Raw genomic sequence first — 22,876 nt, 5'->3', positions numbered from 1 at the left:
CTAAAGCCTAACCTGATGGCAGCTACTCTGAGCTAGCTGTTTTAAATCTAGCTTAGTTTTTGCTTGCTTGAGCAACAGTCACATCTGTGACTTTAAACATAGATGTACCACAGGATTGTTGGATGAACTGGGAGCAAGATCTGGAATTCTTGCCCATCTTGAATAACTGGGTGCCAGTGGTTATTAAGTAGTTGGTATATAGCTCTGCCACACATTTTTATTCTATGGCTTCCATATAATTCCTCCCCACAAATCCTACCAAATTTACTGTCTTTGACTTTTTAGTGGCTCGAGGTCTAAATAGCATTTCTACATTGTATGTGTTCCAAAACCCACGTGACTTTAATGAAAAAGTAGCATTTTAAAAATAAATAAATAAGGGAACTATACTTAAAATATTATCTTTCTCAAAAATGTGTACACTTGTACTTTCTGTGACCAGTGATATAGCTTTATCTGTTTACTGTCTGGAAAGATTATCTTTGCTCATGTTCTGCTCTATTTCAGAAACTCTGACAAGGGAGTGGAAGTTGCCTTCCTTGGAACACGGACTGGACTATCTCGTATCAACCTGTTTGTGGGTCCAGAACAGCTTACTAATCAGTAAGTAACAAAGCTATGCTTGGCAGCCATATAAGAAAAGAAGAAAAAAAATGTTTATTTTTAGGAAGTCCATCTACTTTTTCTTCCAGGGTTTTACACTGATGCACTAAAATACATAGCATAAGTTAGAAAGATTTCATAGGATACCTTACATAATTTCTTCAACTGGAACGTTTGGAACAATGAGCTATTTTACACCTGTAGCCCATATATTTACCTTCCGCCCCTCCCTTGGAGTTAGCCTCACACCTTCATTCTTCAGAGCAGAATTGTGAATATGCTACATGTGCAGATGATGATTTTTTTTTTTTTTTTTTTTTTTGTATCCCATCTAAAACCAAGTATCTGTAGGCTTTTTCAGGGATTTTGCATCTTTGTTATGGAAAATTTTTTAAAGCCAAGTGACAGAACTGGAGGTACAGGTTTCTTAAAATGGAGAGCTATAAAATAAGGTCCCATAATTAATGACTTTTTCAGGCAGTTGTTTGATAGTGTGAGGCAAATCTATATGCATTTTGCATGTGAAAGAAAATATGCGCTTGATGTTTATGATAAATTAAGTTTATTGAATATAAAATGATATGGTGCTTACCTGACCACAAAATATTGTTGTAGTGTGAGTAGCCTGACAGGTGAGATCAATAGCACTGCAATTTGTTACTGTCAGACAGCAAACCAGAACAATAGCGTGGAGACCATACTTGCTCTTTTCAGTGACACAAACTTTCTTCTGTCTACATTCCCTGAGATTATTGAAAAATAAAATAGGTAGTTGTCCTTTACGACCCCTTACATATTATTGGGAAAGTAGGCTGTTAAATTACTTTCTTTCATTACTTAAGAGTGAATGCCAGTGGCAACAAACTACCAAATCTCCAGTGCCTTTTCCACTTTGTACAGTTCACAGTTCTTACATTGTGCTGAGAGAAAAAGACTTTTTAGACTAAGCGTTTTTGTTTGTACACATCGGTACAAATGTTTTTAGTGGTACTTAGAGGCACTATTTTTTTAGTGCTTTTTCCATCCTTCACAAAAAAAGCAATTGCAAGTGTGTCACAAATAATTATTAGGGGCTAAAGTTGAACCCTTAAAGTTGAACAAATGGTATTAGAAAAATTGTCTCAAACCATTTCCTTTCCCAAAAGGTTGCATTTTGTTTTTTCTTGTCTTTCAAAGCTAGAAACTATTGTGTGCCATGCAACAAACAACAAGTATTTTCTTTCTCTCTTCTTTCTCAAGAGATTTCCTGACAGCTGAAGATAAGGAGAACATTTTTAATGCTGACCATTTTCCACTCTGGTACAGAAGAGCTGCTGAGCAAATACCTGGGAGCTTTGTCTATTCAATCCCATTTAGTACAGGTCTATAATTTTGTCATTGTCTAAATGCTGAGCCATATATGATGCTGAAAATATTCCAAGTATGTCAGTAGCAAGCAGGCTCTGTAACTAATCTCAAATGTTAATCTAAAATATGCATCAAAATTTGCAGCTAATTTACTGGTCCTTTGACCAGGTGCGTCTTTTACAGGGCTCCAACTGAAACCCCTAGATGTGATGTAACAATTTTCCTAATATTTGTACAGGTTGAACTTACAGCCTAGTATTTTAAGCAAGACAAGTCCAACAGAGCAAGCATGCACATTAATAAGAAGCTCTACCAGTTGACACCTTTGTTGTCGCTTTTAGCCGAGAAGGCAAAAATTGATTATGCATTTCAGTCTTTTAAGCTTGTTGTTGGGATGCAGGGGAATTTTGAAATGGCAGTGCCTGTATGTTCTGTGCGTACACAGAACATGATGTTGGCTGTCTTATTTCTGAGAACTAAATCCACGTGAAATGTTATTTCAAGCCAGGGGAAAAAAAGCTCAATTTCCTCATTCTGCAATATGTTATTTCAATTTGAAATTTTTTTTTTTTTTTCTTCTTAATACACCCTGCAGAAACCGCAAACAAAAGCAATGTAGTGACAGCCAGTACTGCTATTCAACTTTTGGATGACAGAAAATCTCCAGTTGTTGCAGGTAAAATTGTTGTAGTTTATTTGTTTTATCAATTTTTTTAAAGCACCTTATGAGTTCCTCACTTTCTCTTTTGGGTTAGCAGGAATTAGATGTAGGAATATGATCTTTTAAGAAGAGAAAAGGGGGGAAAGATGGACCTATAAGATATAATTGAATGACTTAGTGTAGAGAACATTTAGTGCTTCCTTTCCCTAAGAACTTGATCCTTTATTAATTGACTCTCTAAGCTCTATACAAGCTATGGAGTTTGACTTAATGGAAATAACCATTATCAGTAAAGAATTTTTAGTAGATATCTATATCATCATGAATCACAATATATTATTTTAAGGAAAAGGAAATTTAAGAAAGGACTATCTGATGTGTAAAGGTCCACCCAGTCTTCAGGTTTGAAAATCCTGTCCTGTAGCAAATTACACAAAGTGGTCATTTTGTCTAGATTATCAGAGATGTGATTTGATCAGAGCATATAAATTGAATACCTAAGCTCTACAGTGTATCAGTCAAGAGTATAACAGTACCTAAAGACTAAAAGGTTAAGTTTCACAACTACAGATTAGAGATAAAGCATACAGATTTAAAAACGAGAGTAATATATTTTTAAGTTGTTGGACATTCCTCACTCAAGTTCAGATGCTTTTCTGAATAATTTTCTCTAGTTCCCAGTGGTTACTGACCTTGAAGAAGGAATTAATTTAGAGAAGTCTTATTGTTATTATGCCAGAAATCAAGCTCTCTTGTCTCAGGGAAAATTATGTACCTGCCGCACAAACCAAGAACCACCCTATTTTTTTCATACTTAAAATATGATTTAAAATGCAGTAAGATACAGTGAATGCAATCCTGAAAGAGCAAGAATGTGGCAGATAATTGGGAAATCTCTAATCTGTTTCCTCAAACACAGAATATCTCCACTGATAATAGTTTTTATACGGTCAATAGGTAAGTGCCCTTCTGACTCCAGTTTACATGAATACCTTCTTCACAACCTACTGAACTCTTCCATAATATAATAGGAAATCCTAATTATGACTTCACACTCCTCTTAAAGCATAAAACAGCTTTTATAAACTAGTGTCAATGCAGATATCTGCTAATTGCTGAAGATGTAATTAAGATTTTTCGCTGTACAATGGAGAAGGTTGACATGTTATTTCCAGAATGCTCCATCATTTGGAATTAGCAAAAGGCTTATCGTGCAGTTTAGTATCAGCTGTAAGATGTGTAGGGTTAATAGGCATCCTAAAATGTATTCTTTCCTCAGTGGTGTTTACAATTTAGTGTTGACTTTGAGGAGGTATTGCACATAACCAACTCTAATACTGTGTCAACAGGCTTTGGGTTTTGGGTGGGGTTTTTTTTGTAGTAATTGTAAAGGAGAGAGGCAGATGTTGCTTCCATGTTCACAGTAACTATGTTTAATATTGAACATGCAAAATTACTTGGGTCCCATGTTTTCTATCTAAATTAAAGACAGGGCCTTCAAAGCTTTTTAATACCAAAGCATGTAAAATGTTTCCATGATATCTGTAAATGCATAATGCCATGAAATTATGAGCAGTGTATATACATTCTGAAGCACATCAGTGTTTTTTTTACTTTTATTTCTGTAAACTAGAAACTATGCGCTATATTTTTTTTTTCAGTATGAAGCATTTTTAAGAATTTGCTTTGAATAATTTTTCCCTTCCCTCTTGTATGGTTGAGTGCTTTCATCTGTTTTGGAGGGAGGGAGGCCTCTTTGGATCTGTACAAACCATTTTCTATGAAAGTATCACTTAACCAGCTATAGCCATTCAGCAACAAACGAGTATATGCATTATTCTTGTCCACTTTAAGTTGGAGATCATAAATGTGACTTGTCAGTCCTACTTTTTCTGTCAGAAAACTTTCAACAAAGTACCCAGCATCTAGTCCAATTTTTAGGTTTTATTATAAGGTTGACAATATTCTGTTTTAAGCAAAATGGATTTGGAGACAGAAACTGGAGCAGTGGTAAATAGGAGAAGTTTGAAGCTTTTATTAGCCAGACCTGGGAGAGTAAAGTAGGATTATGGCTAATATTTTCAAATACCTACATTGAAGTTCAAATTTGGCCAAAATGTCTCAATTTGTGTGAAGTAAGTATTCCTCATCCCCATTTGGTTTGAGTGGATAACAGAAAGCAGAAGAATGGGATACACATTTCATTCCCTAGAGGGATTTGACTGAAAATAAAACTGTGCCAGAATGTTGTTTTTTACAGATCACTACAAGAGTTTAAAACTGGCAGAGAGAACATTATTATAAAATGGAAACCTGAGTTAGACCTGCCCACAAGGGGAAAAAAAGGAACAAACCCAATTCTTACTACAAAATCTTCAGTCTGTTCTATTTTCTTTGTAATTTTTTTTAATTGTTTTTGTAGAAAAACATCAGTTATAACAGACTTGTACAGATCTACGCTAAGTCTTATTGCAAATCAGGAAGACTCAGCTCCTTAATATAGGCAGGAAATCCTAAAATCAATGTCTCCAGCCTGTTACTACAGAGAACTTGAGTGTCACTGCTGCTGTTTCACCATCTGTACCTACTAATACCAGTTCAGTGTCAGAATGTGTTTGCTTATTGGCAAAAAAACCACATAATGTTTTTAAAATCCCTCCTGATACTTTTAATTGAGGTTGTGATTATTTTTTTTTTTTTTACTTAAATGAATGAAAATTTCTGTAGAAAGTGTGGAAGAAGGAGATATGTCTTTAATACATGTGTAGTATCATCACATTTATTACTGTTTATACAGAGTTCAGTTTATTTGCAAGAGAAAAAGGGATAGTAGTACTGAATGCAGGGGTTTTTTAGATTTAAACACATCTATGCTCAAAATGGCTTTGTCTTAGTGTTCCCTATGACCATGTCTGCTATATCAAGCTTACATTGAAATGTTAAGTTTCTTCAAATTGTCCATATTACAATGTGAAGGAGAATAAATGGTGGTGGAATTTTATTTTTTATTCATCTCAAGATGATCAAAAATTTGTAGAATCACCCTAGTCTTGAAACTCCTTGAGATTAACGTAAGATCAGTATTCCTTTCAGTGACCAAGATGAAGGCAGTCAATACAGGATATCTGAATTTAGGTAGGAATCTAGCTATTAGAATGAGGCAGTTATCTGAATTATCTCTTCTGATGCTCATGTGAAAGGTTAATCGTTGATAGAATTCAGCATTAGAGTCATGTATTCCTTGATGTTGCATGATGAGTGAACTCATTTCAGGTCCTTTATTTGAATCTCTACTTCCAAGTAGAGCATCTGGATAAGTGCAGTGTAGGATTTGTATGTTATGTACATGTTGCTTTTTATTTCCAAATTTTTTGGGAAAGGTGATGGTTTCATCGTTATGATTTTGTTTAAAATAAATCTTTAAAGATACTGCTCACCTAGACAGTTCTGAGCAAGAGATGGGGACAGAAGCAAGCAAATGAAAGTCGTCATGGAGTAAAGCAGGCTCTAAAAAATGAAAAATATTTCTCTTGAGATTTTGAGAGAGTTGAGAGAGTACATGAACCTTCATATATGTACTTCCCTATAGATCTATTTTAGCTCAAAATCTACAGTACAATATAGGACCTTAAAAGCCCTTTGTGTTGAAAGACGCTATTGCTGTTCACAGAAAATATGAAAATTAGCTCCTTGGGATGTTTAATTAAAGATAACAGAACTGACATAATCTTCTTAGGGCAAAAATTTATTAAAGAACACTGAAAAAAATGTCTGATGAAAATTGTTAGGATCTCTTAACTTTTCTTCATAGAACAAGCAGAACCTGGAATTTCAAGCCTCATTGAAAAAGTCCATACAGGGCTTAGTAAAAAGCTCTGGGCACCTAGTCAGAAGAATAAAGGATTGAATCATACACAGGCAGTCTGTAGTCTCATAGTCATTTGAAATTTAGATTTTGAAGGAGGTGAGGAGAAATAGTCCATTTTTGTTTAATACAAGGCTTCTTAAAAATTCTGAAATTAAGTACAATTCTGTTGTGTCTGGTTTTGTGCAGACTAGTTATATACATGAATGATTGAGGTTGGAATTGACCTCTTGAGATCCTCTAGTCCAGTCCCAGTGGACTAGATCTTGAACAGAAGCTCAAGCTAGAGCAGGTTACCCAGAACTGTGTCCAGTCAGGTCTTGAATGTCTCCACAGGTGGAGAGGCCACACCCTCTCTGGGAAACCTCTTCCAGAGTTTGAGCACCCTCAGAGTAAAAAAGAAAAACAGTTTTTCTCTTTCTTCTGAAACCAGGTCCATGTTCCAAAGATGTATGCAAATTCATCACAGAAAGACCATGAAATGTGCCTGCATTTCTAGTATTGCAGGACACAGAACAGCAGTATGATACCATGTGAACATGAGTGATCTTAAAGATTAATAAGATCACTGAGTGTCCGTATGTCAGTCTTTTCGTTTTAACAAAGGACAAAGGACCTAAGTACATAGATCTGAAAAATAAGCATATCAAAAGATGGTGCTACTCTGAAACCTAGTTTGAATGTCATCAACATGTTCTTTCCATGATGGCAAGGTTGCAGTAGAAAATGGTTTAAAATTGTTGGACATAACTAGATATAATAAATAGATAGGAAAAACATGTGGGTTTTTTATTACTATTGCCACCTATCAATAAAATTATAGATTTGCAAAGGAGTTTATCTTACCAAGTATGAGGAAGGAGTATCTAAAACAATTTTATATTTATTTTCTACCAAAATATTTTTATATATGATTGGTTTTCTGTTGGACTTCCTATCTATCAAAGTTGACATTGGGACATAGAAAACACTAAATGAGTCCTCCTGACAAATGTGCTTTTCTGTGGTGTCTCAATCAAAACCGAGTAATATTTTAATTTGTTTGTTTTGATAAAATATAAGGCTTTATCGATACAGTAAGACCTGTAGTTTCTGAAAAGAGGCAAGCCCTCATTGCTTTATGTCAACTTAACTGGAATAGTAGATTAACGGAGGCTCAGTATAGCTAACTTAGACAGAAATGAAAGTACTCTATTAATCTGAAGATTTATTCAGCATAATTCTAGAAAGAAAAGAAATCCATGTTGTTCTTATGTACAGGCATCTTTACAGTAATTTTCTATCGAAGAGTGATTGCCTGGGATGTGCATTCAAACATTGCCATAGCTCTGTGAATCTATCCTGACCCATTCTTTTCTGCGGAAGCTACATAAAAACAATAATTGCAGGAATTCCTGTTTGGACAGAAGAGAAAAATCAGTGCAGAAGGAACCCTGTTTTTCCTCACAATTGCAAGCTTCTTGATTGGTGTTTTTGTTTTTCTTCTGTGTATTAAGCTGTTGTGGTTTAGGCCCAGACAGCAACTAAGCACCACGTGGCCACTTGTTCACTCCTCTCCGCCCTGGTGGGGGAATTCAGATGGGGTTTACATGCACATCTCTCTTTGAAGAAGATCCCAGAACATGCTTTGGAAAAGTGACTCCAGATAATTTAATCAAAAATAGCGTGAACTACTGATATTTCTAGGACTGGCAGATATTGTAAATGTTTCACAAATAGTTAAATCTGCTATTGTACAATAGCACATAAAGTAAATACATCTGCATTGTACTGCTTATACTTTTTTTCCCCTCTTTTTTCTCACATGTATTGCTTTGGTATTACTATTATTAAAAACATTCAAGCAAATGTCACTGCCATACACAGTTCTTAAAATTTATGATACCATCTATAAAATCGCATTTTAGTATGAACGCCTAAGGAAAGATGAATATGTCATCATAATGACACACCAACCAAATTTTTGAAGCATTCTAAAATAGATGTTTTCCTTGTCAGGCAAGACAGTGATTTACTTAATCTTTGCTCCACATTATAAGCCACAGAAGATTATATTCAGCAGTAGCATTTAGTAAATCCCTCAAACTGCTTTTCATGCTTTGGTGAAAAACCACTAGTTCATGTTTTTCCAGAGTTTCTTGTTCATTTTGAATATTATCTTTGTATTCATAAATCTAATATTAGTATATAGACTAATGTTTTCAGTTTCAGGAAAATTGAAAGGTGTATTTGTACAGTCTAACATTAGCTCACAGATTTAGGTTAGGAGCCATGACTTAGGAAACATAGTTTGTAGGTATTGCGTGGAGCAAGGTAAGCTCCTTCACAGAATGGTCAGAGCATGTAGTAAAATCCTGCCTCTGTCCGTTGACTGAACAGGGAATCTGAAGTTAGATGACATGTTCACAACCATTCACACATTTGTATTCATCTGTATTTGTTCTCAATTCATTTTACCGTACAAAATTATTGTGTGGAACAATTGAATAACAGGGCTTTCTAAGATAGTTCTCTGCTAGTGTTGGCTTGAGAATTTAACCCCTATTTATCTAATTCTTGGGCTTTCTTAACCACTTGTTCTCAGAGAATCTGGGGCTCTGGCGGATCAATTAGAAAAGTATCCCAACATGTCTAGTATTAACACGTATAGTAAATTGCATAGAGCATTCTGCTTTTTGCTTCTGCACTTCTGCTTTGCTATTGGGACTTTTTGTTTGGTTGGTTGGGTTTTAGTACTACGTAATTTGGGTAGGAGGAAGATCCTTGTGATCTAACAGCAATCAGATTCTAGGGGCATTTTGCTAAATAATTCTGCTGCTACCAAAATAAATCCCTGATTGCAGAACAAGGCAGCAGATAAGCTGTCAGGTTCTTTTGAAAACTTAAAATAATGCTGTGGAAGTATGAAGCTGCAATTAGGTAGTATGTGAATACATTAATACCAGTTTAAGTACTGTAGATTAACTAATTTATTTTCTCCCCAGTAGACTATATTTCCAAATACTAACAGTGTTTCCTCATGTGTTTGTTGTGTCTTGAAATGAGGGTGGCAGCCTTATGCAAAAAGTTCAACATACAGTGTACATAGTCCTAAAACATTGGGGGATCCCTCTGTAATCAGTAGGAGAGCGCATCATCCCCAGCTTTCATTGGAGATAGTTATGACGTATGAAGTTGTTGGTTGGTTTGTTATGGGTTTCTAATTCCTACTCCTCTTCCCTGTTGTGGCTTGCTGCCACATCCAGATGATTGATGTTGCTGCCCGTCTTATCTGGGGAGCATACAGTCACATTTCAGGTAACATAAACGCAGGAAGTATGAAGACTGTCTTATAATTATTATTACTATGCCATTTCAGCCAAGTTCAAAGATCAAAGTTGTAAAAGCAGGCATACTTTCTGGATGCTTAACTAAAGCTTGTGTGTCTTTGTCTTCTGGCCAGCAAAGATAGATGGTTATTAGTAGGCAACAGTTGGTATTTTTTTGTTAATGATAGATAAGCTATGTATAATGTCACTAAATGTTCTACTTTGATATTCAAGAAGAGGGATCCTGATTTCGTTTGGACATTGTATTACTAGGGAACAATGAAGCTGAATTTTGTTTGACTTTGCAAGCTTTGGATGGAAAGACACATATGGCAAGCAAGTATGTTTCAGTTTAAGATTTGCTTCTTTCAATATAGATACTAAGGACATTTTCTATAAAGAACATTGGCGTGTTGTAGTTTTTAATCTCTGTACTAAATTGAAATTTTAGAAAGCCTCTTTTTCTGAAAACAAAGTAATATGGTGAGCTTCTATATGAAAGACAGGAATACAACAATATGTGTACTTCTGCTGTCTTTGCAAATACCTTGCAGAATAATGTGTCCTGATATTTTGTTGACCGGGGGGAAGAGTGTTTTTCACAGAGATTAGAAAAAAATACTGTGCTTACTATAATACCTCTCATGAGATTGCTGGTAAAACAGCAAAGGTTCCTCAGGAACCTTTATCTGAAAAATAAATCTGTGCAGACAACTTATTTCAGCAGCAGATGTCCATTGCTAAGCTTTACAAATTAAGGGCAGTTCTGTGGGGAATCCCTAGATCCAGTCTTCCACTTGTTGTAGTCAATAATTGTTATGGACAACAAATTGCGACTTTTATCTCTATTTTTCAATAGTTAAACATTCTGTTTGATGAAAAAGAAATAATTCTGTGTTTATTAATTTAAGCAATTGAATCAATACATTTCTCTGTTGAATGTCTGCTATTAGCTTATCATAAATAACTGGAATTTGTTAATTGCAAACACATTTGTAAATATTATATATAGTCTTAAAAACCTTAAATGAAAAATTTATCTGGGGCTTTCTGTTGGGATTTTTGTTTGATTTTGTTTGAGTTTTTTTCTTTCTTTAACAAACAGCAAGTTAGTATAAATCAGATTTTGCATGTATTGCCTTGCTCTAGCAGAGTGAACTAATGGAAATATGAAATACTTTCTTTGTCAGAACTCCATATCAATTTACAGCCTTAAGTGTGCATGAAAATCTCCAAAGCATCTTAAATGTGACTTGGAAAGATTTTCTTTAAAAGTTGTTGTGGCCTTTGTTGCCTCTTCCTCACCCTTCCTCACATTTTTCCTTTTTTTTTTTTTTTTTTTTTAAACTGTCTTACTGTAAGGAAAGCCTGAAAGGTTTTATTGATAGGACTGGTTTTTAAGGAATAGGAAGATGTTCTGGTTATTCCTGTCTAGGAAATATCAAGTCAGTTCTTGTCTTTTATTCTGTTGAAGATATCAGAAGTGTGAACTTATTTGTGATGGAAGCTGCATTGCTGTATCTGAGCCTATTAAAAACACTGTGGGTGAAATCTCTCTGGAGATCAGAGGTTTATTAGCTTTCATGTTAGGATCTGCAGTTTGAGTGCAAATGTACTTATTTTAGGTTGTCACCATAGAAAAGCACTGATTTGGGATAGTTCGTGAACTCATTTTTTAGCCCATGGGCAATAAGATACTATCAGTCTCCTCTACCTGAAAAAATATGTTTTGCTTTGTAAAATGTTATTGCAATAAATGAATAAAAGAGTAGAAAATGTAGATCTACACACTCAAATGACTTAGCTCTGAAAACAGATTATTCATTAAGTTTTACTGAATATTTAAAAGGAAAAAAAAAAGAAACTTGCTTTTGAGATACATCATCAAGAGATCAGATTTAAAGAGCCTGATTATCAATATTCTGAAAATTCTGTGCTGATGATGTCTCAGCTGAAGTAATGTGCCCAATCTAGGGTACCACATTTTAAACAAACTGTAGAACTGAAAAGGTTCCAGGGAATGCAGGAAAAAAAAGTTTGGAGAATGTGGCCTTACAGGAAAATTCGAAACAGCTTGGTTTATTTAGTTCAGGACAGAAAAGAATGAAAAGACCCTAATAATAATATGAAGTACTTAGCAGTTAAAAAAAGAAAAGGACAGACAGTAATTGATTGTTTTCAATGTCTGCTAGATTTAGATTAAGACTGAGATACTCAATTTTCTCTGGACATGAAAGTAGCTGCAGATGCAGGAATGAGCTTTAATATTTAGGTTGCAATTATTGCTAAGTAGATAAGAGCAAGGGTCACATGACTCCTGCCATATAGCACATTACTCAGTTGAGGCTGTTATTGGAATAGCTACAGAACTTGATTTGGAATCCAACTGTTGGAAGGAGATTGGAGGTCCCTGAATGTCACGACTTCCTTTTGCCCTTATTGCAGACTGTTACTCAGCCAGTGTCCTCAAGTCTTCTGCCCAATAGAATAAACTGGCAAGATTTTCTCCAAAGGTTTATGATAGATGCTAAGAAAAGATGTTAGACTATAAGCACAGCTGATTTCTGCATTAGTTACCTAGACATGTCTTTAACACTGTCACTGGAGAGATTTAGAAAACACATTAGACATCTGTCACAAATAGCCTAGATGTATTTTATCTAGTCTTGGTAAAGGTAAATGGGGGTTACTAAACTCTGTAGGTTGCCTGAAAATAATTTCTAAGAATTACTTAAAAAATACTTCTGCACATTCAAAATATTCTTTCTGTCCTAAAGTTATATTACTCAAATGGTTTTGGCTCTGATTTCCTCTGATGGCAAAACTGTGCTGCAGAAAGTTAGGGTGGACCCTTGAATGAATTCAGCTGAATGTTCTCTCTGTGGGAGAGAACGTGTAAACATGCAACTATATTATCCTCTGTACTGAAGGGCAGCACTGTGATGGGAGTTGCATCTGCAGTCATGTTATTTGCAAAATGGAACACTTGTGTGTGGATTTGGGAATAAGAAGCTTCAGAAATGTCTGTACCAAGCGTGTATGCCAGCAGGATATGGGTAGTGTCTCTTCATATATGCTCTATGTGCTCATTTCAGTGCTTGTATCTGAAACAGTATAGCATTTCTTCTTTCTTTGGCATTTTCTCAGCTCTCTTCTCTCTTCCCTACTAAGTAATTAAAAAATTATATGTGATAGTTAACAATGTACTTCCTATTTTCTCAGTTAGAAAGTGGATGTAATGTTCAATTGTTGTCTTCTAGGGCAGATTGGAAGGTGGAAAAAAAGTATCTGGGAATGTTTTTACACATGTTTAAGTTATCAGTGGCAGTGTATAGACTGGATAGTTCTAAAACTTGATTGTGAATTGTATTTCTGGATACATACAAGGTATTCTAAGATCATGAAATACAGGCAGTCATTTGTAGCTATTTTGTATTTTTCTTTGCAGAGAGCTCACTTATGTCAGCTGCTGGCTGTAGCTGCACCATAACTCAAATGTTGTACTGATATTACATGAAGAGCTAGTAATGGAGAATGGAATACTTTAAAGTGGCTACATCAAGATTTCATTATCTCAAACACTCAGCCTTCAATAGTGGCTTCAGAATATACATACACAAAATATAAATAAACTTACATTCTTCTACATAAAGTCTTAATATATATTCCAAAGAATATATATATTTACATTTAAAAAAAAAAATAAAGTGAAAAAGAAAAAAAAAGGCAGTAATTACAATTAAATCAATCCTATTTAGATTCCAGGCTTTTTAACTGAAGTGAGGGCTTTATTTTCAAGAAACCAAAGACAGAAGTAACTCAAGCCAAGGAACTATCAAATGGCTCCTTTTCCTCAGGAGTCCCGTGCTGTCTGACCGGGGCCAAATGTTCTCTGTGGTATTTAGCAGTAATTGCAGCATAGGCACAACCATAAACAGCAGCTGCCAACATCATTAGACACACAATTCCACAGACAACTCCAGTTATTACTACAGTGGCAATTGCATGACGCAAACTAACAGGCCTTGGCTTTGGTTTGGGTTCACAGTTTGAACGGCTGTTTTCCCCATGTTCATTGTGATGAGCATGCTTCAGAGAACTTCTGTGCTCAAAGCTATGGTGGTGAATGCTGGCCAGATGAACGTGAGCTGTCGTCAGAGGGCATGCCCCAAACAGCTCATAGGGAACTTTGAGGAGGTCCTTTCCCTTACGAATCCCTGGCGTTGAGCAGATAATGCCATCACTTATTCCTCCTGGAAAAAAAAAAAAAGATTTATGGTCTTAGGATTTGGTGGATTCTGAATTATCTTAATGTAAAATTAACAGAAACCAGAACTAAATTTATCCTCAGCTTTGACTTTATAATTTTAAAGATTTATATCTTTAAGATCTTTTTCCAGTTAGATCAATGGTGAGATTATTACACTTTAACAGTCAAATAGAGTACTTGCAAGAAGCAATTAATCAAGAACTGTTATATATGACTTTATGGATGTAAAAATAAAAACCAACAGTAGTATAAAAGTATAGGTTGTAGATAAAAGCAAAGAGGTATTGTTAACAACGAATTCATTCCATTCAAATTCATACCATTGCTTCTTTTTATAAAGCAAAATGGAAACAATATACTTAGTAAAGGTTTTCCCACTTGATTGAAATATTCCATGAAATAGTCATTGTTCTGACATCATATGCTAACTGTAATGAAGCGAAGAGAAAGTTCAGTAAATTGTATGTATATATGAGCAATTTTTTGAAGCAAGGCCCATGGTAAGAAAATAGAGATCTAAAGGAGTTAAGAGTAATCAATCTATTACTCTGCTCAAATGGTAAATTGCATGATTGCTTAGAGCCAGCTTCTGCTCTCTCCCAAAGGATGTTTTTAGTATGACGGGAAGTAAGTAGGAAGCCTCAGTCCTGGTAAATCATGCAGTTGTTCCTCAGTGTGTAGAGGAACACATACCAAGTGTAGCCTTCAGGTTTCTAGTTAGTCAATACACCACTGCTTTAGGGGTGTAGTGTGTCAAGCAGTCAACAAGGCCAAAACCAATGTTTACATGTTTTTAAACATTAACTAATAAAATCAGCTGAATTTTCTTCCTCTTGTCTATCCAAAATAATTCACCTTTCAGCTAAAGCCAGGCATAGAAATTTTCATCCTGAAAAGAGTTTGTCTGAAAAAGTAGTGAATACAGATGGACCCAAACTGACATCTGGAGACTACTCCACAAATATTATTGATATTTCAAGATAGGTATGAGCATAGCAGCTTGTCTCTTGGTCTTTAATAGCCAAACCCAAAGTGTGATTCCAGACACCTCCAATGTGCCAGTTTGAGTGTGGATACAGATAAAACTCCAAATACTGCAACTGTGATATTTCTATGATTTTAAGTAACTAAACATATGTGCTTGGAATAGAAGACTCGAGTCCCACCTGAACTGAAGCATTGTCTATAATTGCTTATAAGTATGCATCAAATGTCAATTGCCTGAGCTGGATTCAGCTAAAAATACTGAAATCTTTTAGAGTTATACTGGACACAACAATCAATACTTTTAAATTCAGACAATGTTCCATCTCTAACAATGTTTTGACAAGACTTGCAAGAAATATCTTTAGAGCCACAGTACTATTTTATCATAAGTGTACAATATAAGTAATGGGAAAGATTAATGTGCAATGTGACTAATTTTTCTTCATGTGATTCACACAAGTAATTTTAGGGAAATATAAACATAGAAGAGAACATAAGTATTTGGGCTTCCTTTAAAACTTGTTGCTAAAATGAACTTGTAAATCCCATATCACTTCATTTAAGTTATCTGTGCAATGTTCAGAAAGATGGAAGGGCATCACTGAATTTCCAGTGTTGGTTTTTTGAAATAAATTACAATACTTATGCTGCTGGCAGAGTAATTAAGATAATCTGCTATGTTTATCTTGGATCATTACGTTCTTCTGCACAGAGAGGTCAGAACCCCTGCTGAAATTTGTTGTAGGGAATGGTTCAGCATGATACAACTGAAGCCCTGGGATAATATAATATTTTAACAATCCAAAATATTAAGATTTTAACCTTGAGAGGAGTTTAGCCCTTTGTCTTTTCTAAAAGGTTGCTTCTGGCAGTGGCTTTATCTCACCCAGAGACTATTCCTATGTTAATTTTGTCCCTGCATAGACAGTACAGTTTTCCAGCTGGCCTGTAGGGTTCTGGTGCCTGAAAATGGCAGTCCATTCAATCACAGGCAGTATGGGCCATCTTTACATACACTGTGTCGCAGCATGCTCCATGTCACTTCCATATACAGATAGCTAATCAGTAGTTTGATCACATGCCATCATCAGAGTCTGATTTAGAGGAAAGCAAATTGCCCTGCTGTTCTGAATTCTCAGTCTGAACATACCTCCTGGGAGAAAGAAATTAATTTCTTTTAATACTTAATTCCTTTAGAATTAAATCCTATTCTCTTTTCTACAGCGTAACTCATGAATATATTTAGAAGCAGCTGTGACCAAAATGTGAGACTACTTTTATTTATAAAATTCACTTTTCCCCATGTGATGGCATTACACATTTCTGACAGGAAATTGTCAATGAATTTAGTACTACTTCTGGTTAACAACAAATTAGGAAGTAATACTAGGCAAGAGTAAACTTTTCCAAGGTATAACATACTTTTTTAGGTAAAGTATTCTTAAAATATTAAAGAGCTACTAAGTGATACTTTATAGAGGAATTAGAATCCTGAGTTCTCTAAAGTTAAATCCGTATTGATATCTCTCTTGATATTTACCTTCCTGCATCAGGCAGAAAAGTTTTAAACAGTAGGTTGGTTTCTAGCAACAATAGATTGGTAGAATTAAAGCAAGCGTATGTGCACAAGTATGCTTGTTACATATATATAGATATGGATATATATGCATGCACACACTGCACATATGTATTTCCAGAATGTATCTGTACATACAGTATGATCGTGTGTGTATACTTTCTCTCTGTGTTAATATGTCCTATATGATTCTAGTTTGTCACATTTATTTATGAAAACACCTATGTTCTGACCTATGTATAAGAATATATTTTAGTGTGCGTATCTGAGGGGATGATCTAAGGTGTGGGGTAAATTGTTAAGCCATAATAGTGAAGATCAGTTAGATGCTGCTTAAGTATTCTCATGTGCATTGTATCTAATGAGAAGAATTCCTTACCTCTGTATAAAAAGCTCTCCAACCACAGTTTCAGGCCAAAGACATTACAATTACATTGCCAGGGATTATCTTTGAAAAGAACCACTTTCAGGTTTGGAAGTGACTCCAGCAGAACTCTTTCCATTTTCTGAAGTTTGTTATGCTTCACAGACAGCAATGTTATATTCCCTGTGCTATTTCCAAAAGTCTCAGGCAAACGTATAATGCTGTTGGATGACAAGTCCAGTTCTTTTAGGTGTGGGAGGAAACTGAAAGTCTTGTTTTCTATGTAATGAATCAAATTTCTGGTTAGGTTTAGAACCTGTAGATATCGTAATTTTTGGAAAGCACCTGGTGCCAAACTTGAGAGAGAATTATTAGACAGGTCTAAGATTTTGAGCCACGGTGTTCCAGTGAATGCATTTTGGTTGATTCTCCAAATACGGTTATTCTGCAATTGTAGTATCTGAATTTCAGGAGGTAAACGGGCAGGAATTTCAGTAAATCCTCTATTCTTGCAGTCTGCAGTCTTTGAAGCTGTATAGCATTGGCATTTGTCAGGACATCCATGAGCTGCATATATTAACAAGATGAAACTGAAAACCAGAAGGCAGTTACCTGTATCACAAGTGAAGAAAGATTTAAAATTAGTTTAAAATGTTTGTCTTTTGGCAATATGCAGGTCATTAACATGGGCAAAGGATATACAGCTCCATAATAAACATTTATGTAGATAGCATAAAGAGAGTCAATTTCTTTTGCAATACATTAGTAAATTACAGATAGTATTGAAGTACTTTTATAATGCAGAATGAAGGTAGAGCTTCCATGGTCATAAAATGAAGTACTTCCCATGGCTTTATCTTAAGTACAAATGGTTTTCAGGAGCATTTACCATCAGCAGAGCAGTGATGTTTGAAGGGAACGTGACAGAGTTTCTAAAATTATTAAATTGAAATGTTTCTCTTTCTGTGGTAGTAACAACTTTGAGCCATCTTGTGCCAGAAGAACTGCAAGAAGAACTTATATTTTTCTCTGTTTTTACTAATTGTACTATCTAAAAAGAATTAAGTTAATGTGCCATCAAAAGAATAACAAGCTTCAAAGACATTGCTATAAAACCAGTTAACAGTACTTTTTCAGCAATACAGATACTGTAAATTTGTTCTTTAAAATATCTATGTTTATACTTACTGCTTTAATCCCTTATCTGAATGTCAGCAGTACTTCCCATAGATACAATTTTCTACACAATCAACAAACATTTGTCAATAAGCTGTTTAAAAGATAAATGAGTTGACAGGAGTACTTAGTAATATTTGGTATTTATAACTATCTTCTTCTCCCTGATGTTCAGGTCAGTTTTAACTAAGAAAATAATAGTTTTTACCTTTCATATCTTGCTAATGACCTTACTTATAAAACAAGGTGCCACTTAAAGTTATGTTCACATGCATAGCATGAAATTAAAGAAATGATCGGATAATGTTGAATAATTAGATTTTCTTTGAATAAAGAAAGTTAGAATGACAAATCCTTTTGTAACACTGTTTTTGAGGTGCCTCAAATAATTTTTACTGTTTACTATTTCAAAATGAAAAACATTTTAGTTACTACTTGAAACTTTTAGAAATTAAAGAACATACTGCATATTGACTTACAGACATCAAACATTAATTAGTAACAGGGAGTATCATATTGAAGGAACAACTGTATGATTATAACATTGAATATGACAAATGTATAAATGACAGTTTTATTTTGAGACTACAGTTTAAGTCACAAACTACTCAGTTTTCATTCAAAAACAAAATTGTGTTTGTATTAAAATTATATATAATCTTCTGCAATTCTGAATTCTACATTGTAGAATTCACTTGAAAGAATTCAGCATTCTTGCAAGCAAGGTAAACAGTATTTTCAGTTCATTACATTTTTCTGCGACAGTTGGCTTCAGAAACTGAGACACAGCTTCCAATGTTAAAATAAAAAACTGCTAGTCAAAGAAATGCTCAGAGAACAGAAAAATTTCATTATTAATCTGAATGCTTCAATATCTCACCTTTCATCCTGCTTTGCTTATTCTTCACCTTGCAGAAGATTCAGTCCAGTTTTCTGATGTAGAACAGTAACAAACACTTTGTTCTGATTCCCACTTCCATCTGTAATGTGCTCATCCAGTTTCCTTCTTGTGGGTTGTTAGCTGGGTTGTTTTTTTTTTTGTTTTTTTTTTGTTTTTTTATGGTATCTGTGGCTTGTGTAGAAGTGCAACTATTTCTAGTGAGTTACTCCATCAGCCTTTGATTTTTTCATCACAATCTTTCCTCCCCTTCCCCCTCCTCCCCCCCACCCCATTCTGGCCTTTTATGACTGTCAGAGACTTACTCTGCCACTTAATCAGTCAACAGGCCATGCAAAGAGTGTCTGTCAACTCTAACTGGACAGCTGTAACATACTAATAATGACCTGATATAGCCTTGCCTTTTCAATTTATTTAATCTGCCTTAAATGCAATGCACAAAAATAAAGCTGGCTTTTTAAATCCAGTATAGTTTCTGAATTCTGGTGGATTATTAGCTAAGCTGTGTCGAGTTTTGCAAGATCACATGACTCTGAACATGGATTCTGGTTATCCTGGACTGTGACTGGAGGCAGTGGAGTGTATAATATCACTACGAACAGGCCTGTGGGTTGATGGTTTTGACAGTGCACTTGTTTGCTCTTCTAAGCTTATGCATCTGACATCCATTAGTTGTGCTGACAGGATTGTCTTGCATGGGAACACGGGACTGGTGGCTTCTTCCATAAAAATGGCATACATACTGGTATGGTCACCAAGAATACCAAACAAATTTATTTATTTTCAAAGATATTGGAAAGAAATGACAGATGATATTAAAATTGTTCTTCTTGTGTTCGTATGGTGCCTTGACTTGGCTCTTTGTTACTACTTCAGTATAAGTCATTCATACTGTACCGTGTACAACAATAAAAAGTTTAATGACTTGTGACTATGAAGGAACTCAAAGGTGTTTAAAGGAATGATAGATCTGGTATATAATAGAGTATTTCAAGGCTATATGACTACTCCATAGCTGTCCTATAGAGAGGGAAGTTGTGCAATCAAAACCTTTCAGACCTGTTCTTATATGTAACATAGCTTTCTTGGGTTCAAATTCCGCTTTTAGGTGCTTTTGAAATGATCACACAAAGCTCACTTTCTAGGGCAAAATTTATATGCTACAGACAATGCTATGGAAGAAAGCATAGAAAAGTGAGATTATCAGGTCCAAACTGCTCTTGAAATCAGGGTCTTACAAGAGGTTTTCCAGGGTTCTGTCAAGCTGAGATTTGGATATTTCAAGCAAGGGAGATTCCATCACTTCTCTGGACAATCTACTCCAATGTGTAACTGTTCTCAGCATTAATAATTCTGTCTTGCATCCAGACAGACTTTTCCCTGAGGCAACTTGTGTCCATCATCTCTTGTCCTGTCACCATGCATCCTTGTGAAGAAAGTAAGGCCATCTTCTCCACAGCTACCTTTTGGTTACTGAAAGTCTGTGTTGAGATCTCTGGCACCCTGACCCACAGGAGAGAGCTGTAACTGTTATTATTGTATGCTTTGCTGAATTGTTTCTGACACCAGTCAAGATACCCAGAGGAACAGTGAATACTGCTGAGCAGTGAAGGAGAACATAGAACAACTGACATTCTGTAAACATGACTGTTCACCTCAAGGATACTAGCATTATTGCTCCAAATGGCAGACCATACTGTCCTTGACACTCTTGATGAATGACACATCATCCTGATACAGGATGAAAGTCTGCGATTTAATGTAGTGTCTGCAATTTACTGTAGATGTAGACTACCTGTCACCATAGTCATGCTAAATAACTCCAACTTTACAAAGGGAGAGGAAGATAAGCTTAAAGATCAGCTACAATGTACTTTAAATGAATATCAAGTTAAAGTGAAAATCTTCTCTAACCTTTGTTGCACAATACATTTATTTGCTATTTCCTTTCCCAACCCATGTGTGCGCACACATGTACAAACATATAAACAGACCTATCTTAAATGGTACCAGTGAATCATTTTATTGAAGACAGAACTAAATGTAAAAAGTGCTATTATAAAATATTATCATCCTTAGAAGTTGTAGCCTTGCTAGCTACAGATACTCTGCTCATTCAGAGAACAACTTTAGATCAGGTACTTGTTGCTTGACATGACATCCCTCTTTCCTTGCAATAACTCATCCCTTGTATCAATGATAGCCCTTTTCATGACTTTTGATTATATTGCAGAAGGTACTAGCTATTATGTTATTGTTTTCTGGTATGATAAGACTTTTTTACACTTTTCAATTCTCTTTGGTATCTAAAATTTTATTTTGGCTCATGAATTCAAAGGGTTTAATTTTAAGTCATCTCCTTAATTAATGTTTGCTGACCAGGTGGGCTTACAAGCTCCCACAGTAGTTTCTACCACCTAACAGAGGGCTTAAAGAATGTCTCTTAACTGCCTCTCTTATTTTAGGTACATCTTTGCTACTATAATTGTATTATTTTTAGCATGCACCATATTAAAGAGATGTTCATAGGACAAGGTCACTGAAAGTTAAGCACTGTGGGAGGTTCAGTTCCAACAATAATGCAGAGGTTGGTTTATGTACTCTGAATTATAGTATAAGAAGTTATTACTTTTTTTTTTTTTTTTTTTTTTTTTTTAAATCTTCATGCCGAGTTCAGATTTGGAAACATATCATTAAATCTGTCGATTTGCTTTTCATGTAGATGTGGCTATTTTTTTCTTATATTGAGAACTCTGAATGCACATGTTTTGTAAACAGCAGTTTCCCCAACCTATAATCCATGTCCTATTCCCATTTATTAGGAATAATACTTTGGGTATGACAGAGAAGTCTGATGTGGTGAAAATTATAGTTGTGACACAGGTAGAGATTTGCCAGAAACAGAATAACCATGAAATCTACTCTACTTTTGGCCTTTTGAACAACCAGCAGGATACTTTTCAGTTGTCTGATGTGGTGCAGCAACTGTGTTATTGTGACTGCTTAAATTAACTTTTGCCTTCTTGTAACAAGATATGTTTCCCATTGCAAGTAGCAAGACAGCCCAATGAACTAATATCCCATTCCTGTTGGCTGACGGGGGCAGTTCAGTGTTTGCTTTGCCAGCAAACACTTTGTTGCAGCAGTTAATATCATCTGCTTTAAAGGAGTACTATGTGTAAGAATCATATCTTTTACAGAAGAACATTATGTTAATTAAACTCTAGCAGAAAGGAAACAATTTAAATATTTCAAATATTTAAAAGCTACAGCATTCAGATTCCACTGCATTGTATATCGAGTCCAGGCAGACATGATTATATAAAAAAATGTTCCTGAGACCACAGCAGATATTCTGTTTATTAGATTTATTTTCCTTATGCTTTTCAGTGGAGGTATTAAAACTGCGACACTTACAGGGAAATGGCATTCTCCTTACTAATGTGTGTTTCCAGATTGGTAAAACAGCTAAGCTCTTGCTGAAGACCCTAAATGCAACTCTGAACAATGCAGAGTCCTCTTCGTTTTGGTTCAGGAGAAAAAAATAATTCATATTTGTGAGTGAAACAGCCCATGTCTCTGTTGTTAAAAGTTTCACCCTTTAACTGGCACTTAAAAAACATAGAATACTGCCTCATCGAGAAAGATCTTATCCTTTCCCAGCTCCGAGTCAGAATCCTGTGCAAACAAAGAAGACAGGACATAAGAAACCTTTGAATCTCTTATGCTTTTCTTTCTACAAAGGCAGTCCTTGTACTCTAAGAGCTCACGACCCTCTCAGCTTTTGCCTGGCAGGGTACTAGGTTTTCAAAAGTTGACAA

The 22,876-nt window shown here is 35.2% G+C and overlaps 2 protein-coding genes across 2 annotated transcripts in view; one reads left to right on the top strand and one right to left on the bottom strand.

Moving 5' to 3' along the window:
* The window catches only part of CACNA2D3 (calcium voltage-gated channel auxiliary subunit alpha2delta 3), a 468,701-nt gene that overhangs the window by 380,525 nt on the left and 65,300 nt on the right, over nucleotides 1-22,876 (top strand). The window contains exons 25-27 of the mRNA XM_074879359.1: nucleotides 508-603; nucleotides 1,843-1,964; nucleotides 2,546-2,626. Of these exons, the coding sequence (XP_074735460.1) occupies nucleotides 508-603; nucleotides 1,843-1,964; nucleotides 2,546-2,626 (299 nt within the window). The remainder of the gene's footprint in view (nucleotides 1-507; nucleotides 604-1,842; nucleotides 1,965-2,545; nucleotides 2,627-22,876) is intronic.
* On the bottom strand, nucleotides 11,124-19,193 carry LRTM1 (leucine rich repeat transmembrane protein 1). The gene is made up of 3 exons (XM_074879358.1): nucleotides 19,038-19,193; nucleotides 16,997-17,593; nucleotides 11,124-14,037 (listed from the first exon to the last, which is right to left on the bottom strand). Exons 1-3 carry the CDS (start codon nucleotides 19,042-19,044, stop codon nucleotides 13,604-13,606), a joined length of 1,038 nt encoding a protein of 345 aa, XP_074735459.1. The 5' UTR covers nucleotides 19,045-19,193; the 3' UTR covers nucleotides 11,124-13,603.

Source organism: Strix uralensis, chromosome 10, assembly GCF_047716275.1.
Source record: "Strix uralensis isolate ZFMK-TIS-50842 chromosome 10, bStrUra1, whole genome shotgun sequence".
Taxonomy (NCBI): domain Eukaryota; kingdom Metazoa; phylum Chordata; class Aves; order Strigiformes; family Strigidae; genus Strix; species Strix uralensis.
Note: the sequence above shows the minus strand (reverse complement) of the source record. Positions and strands in the feature narration are given on the sequence as shown.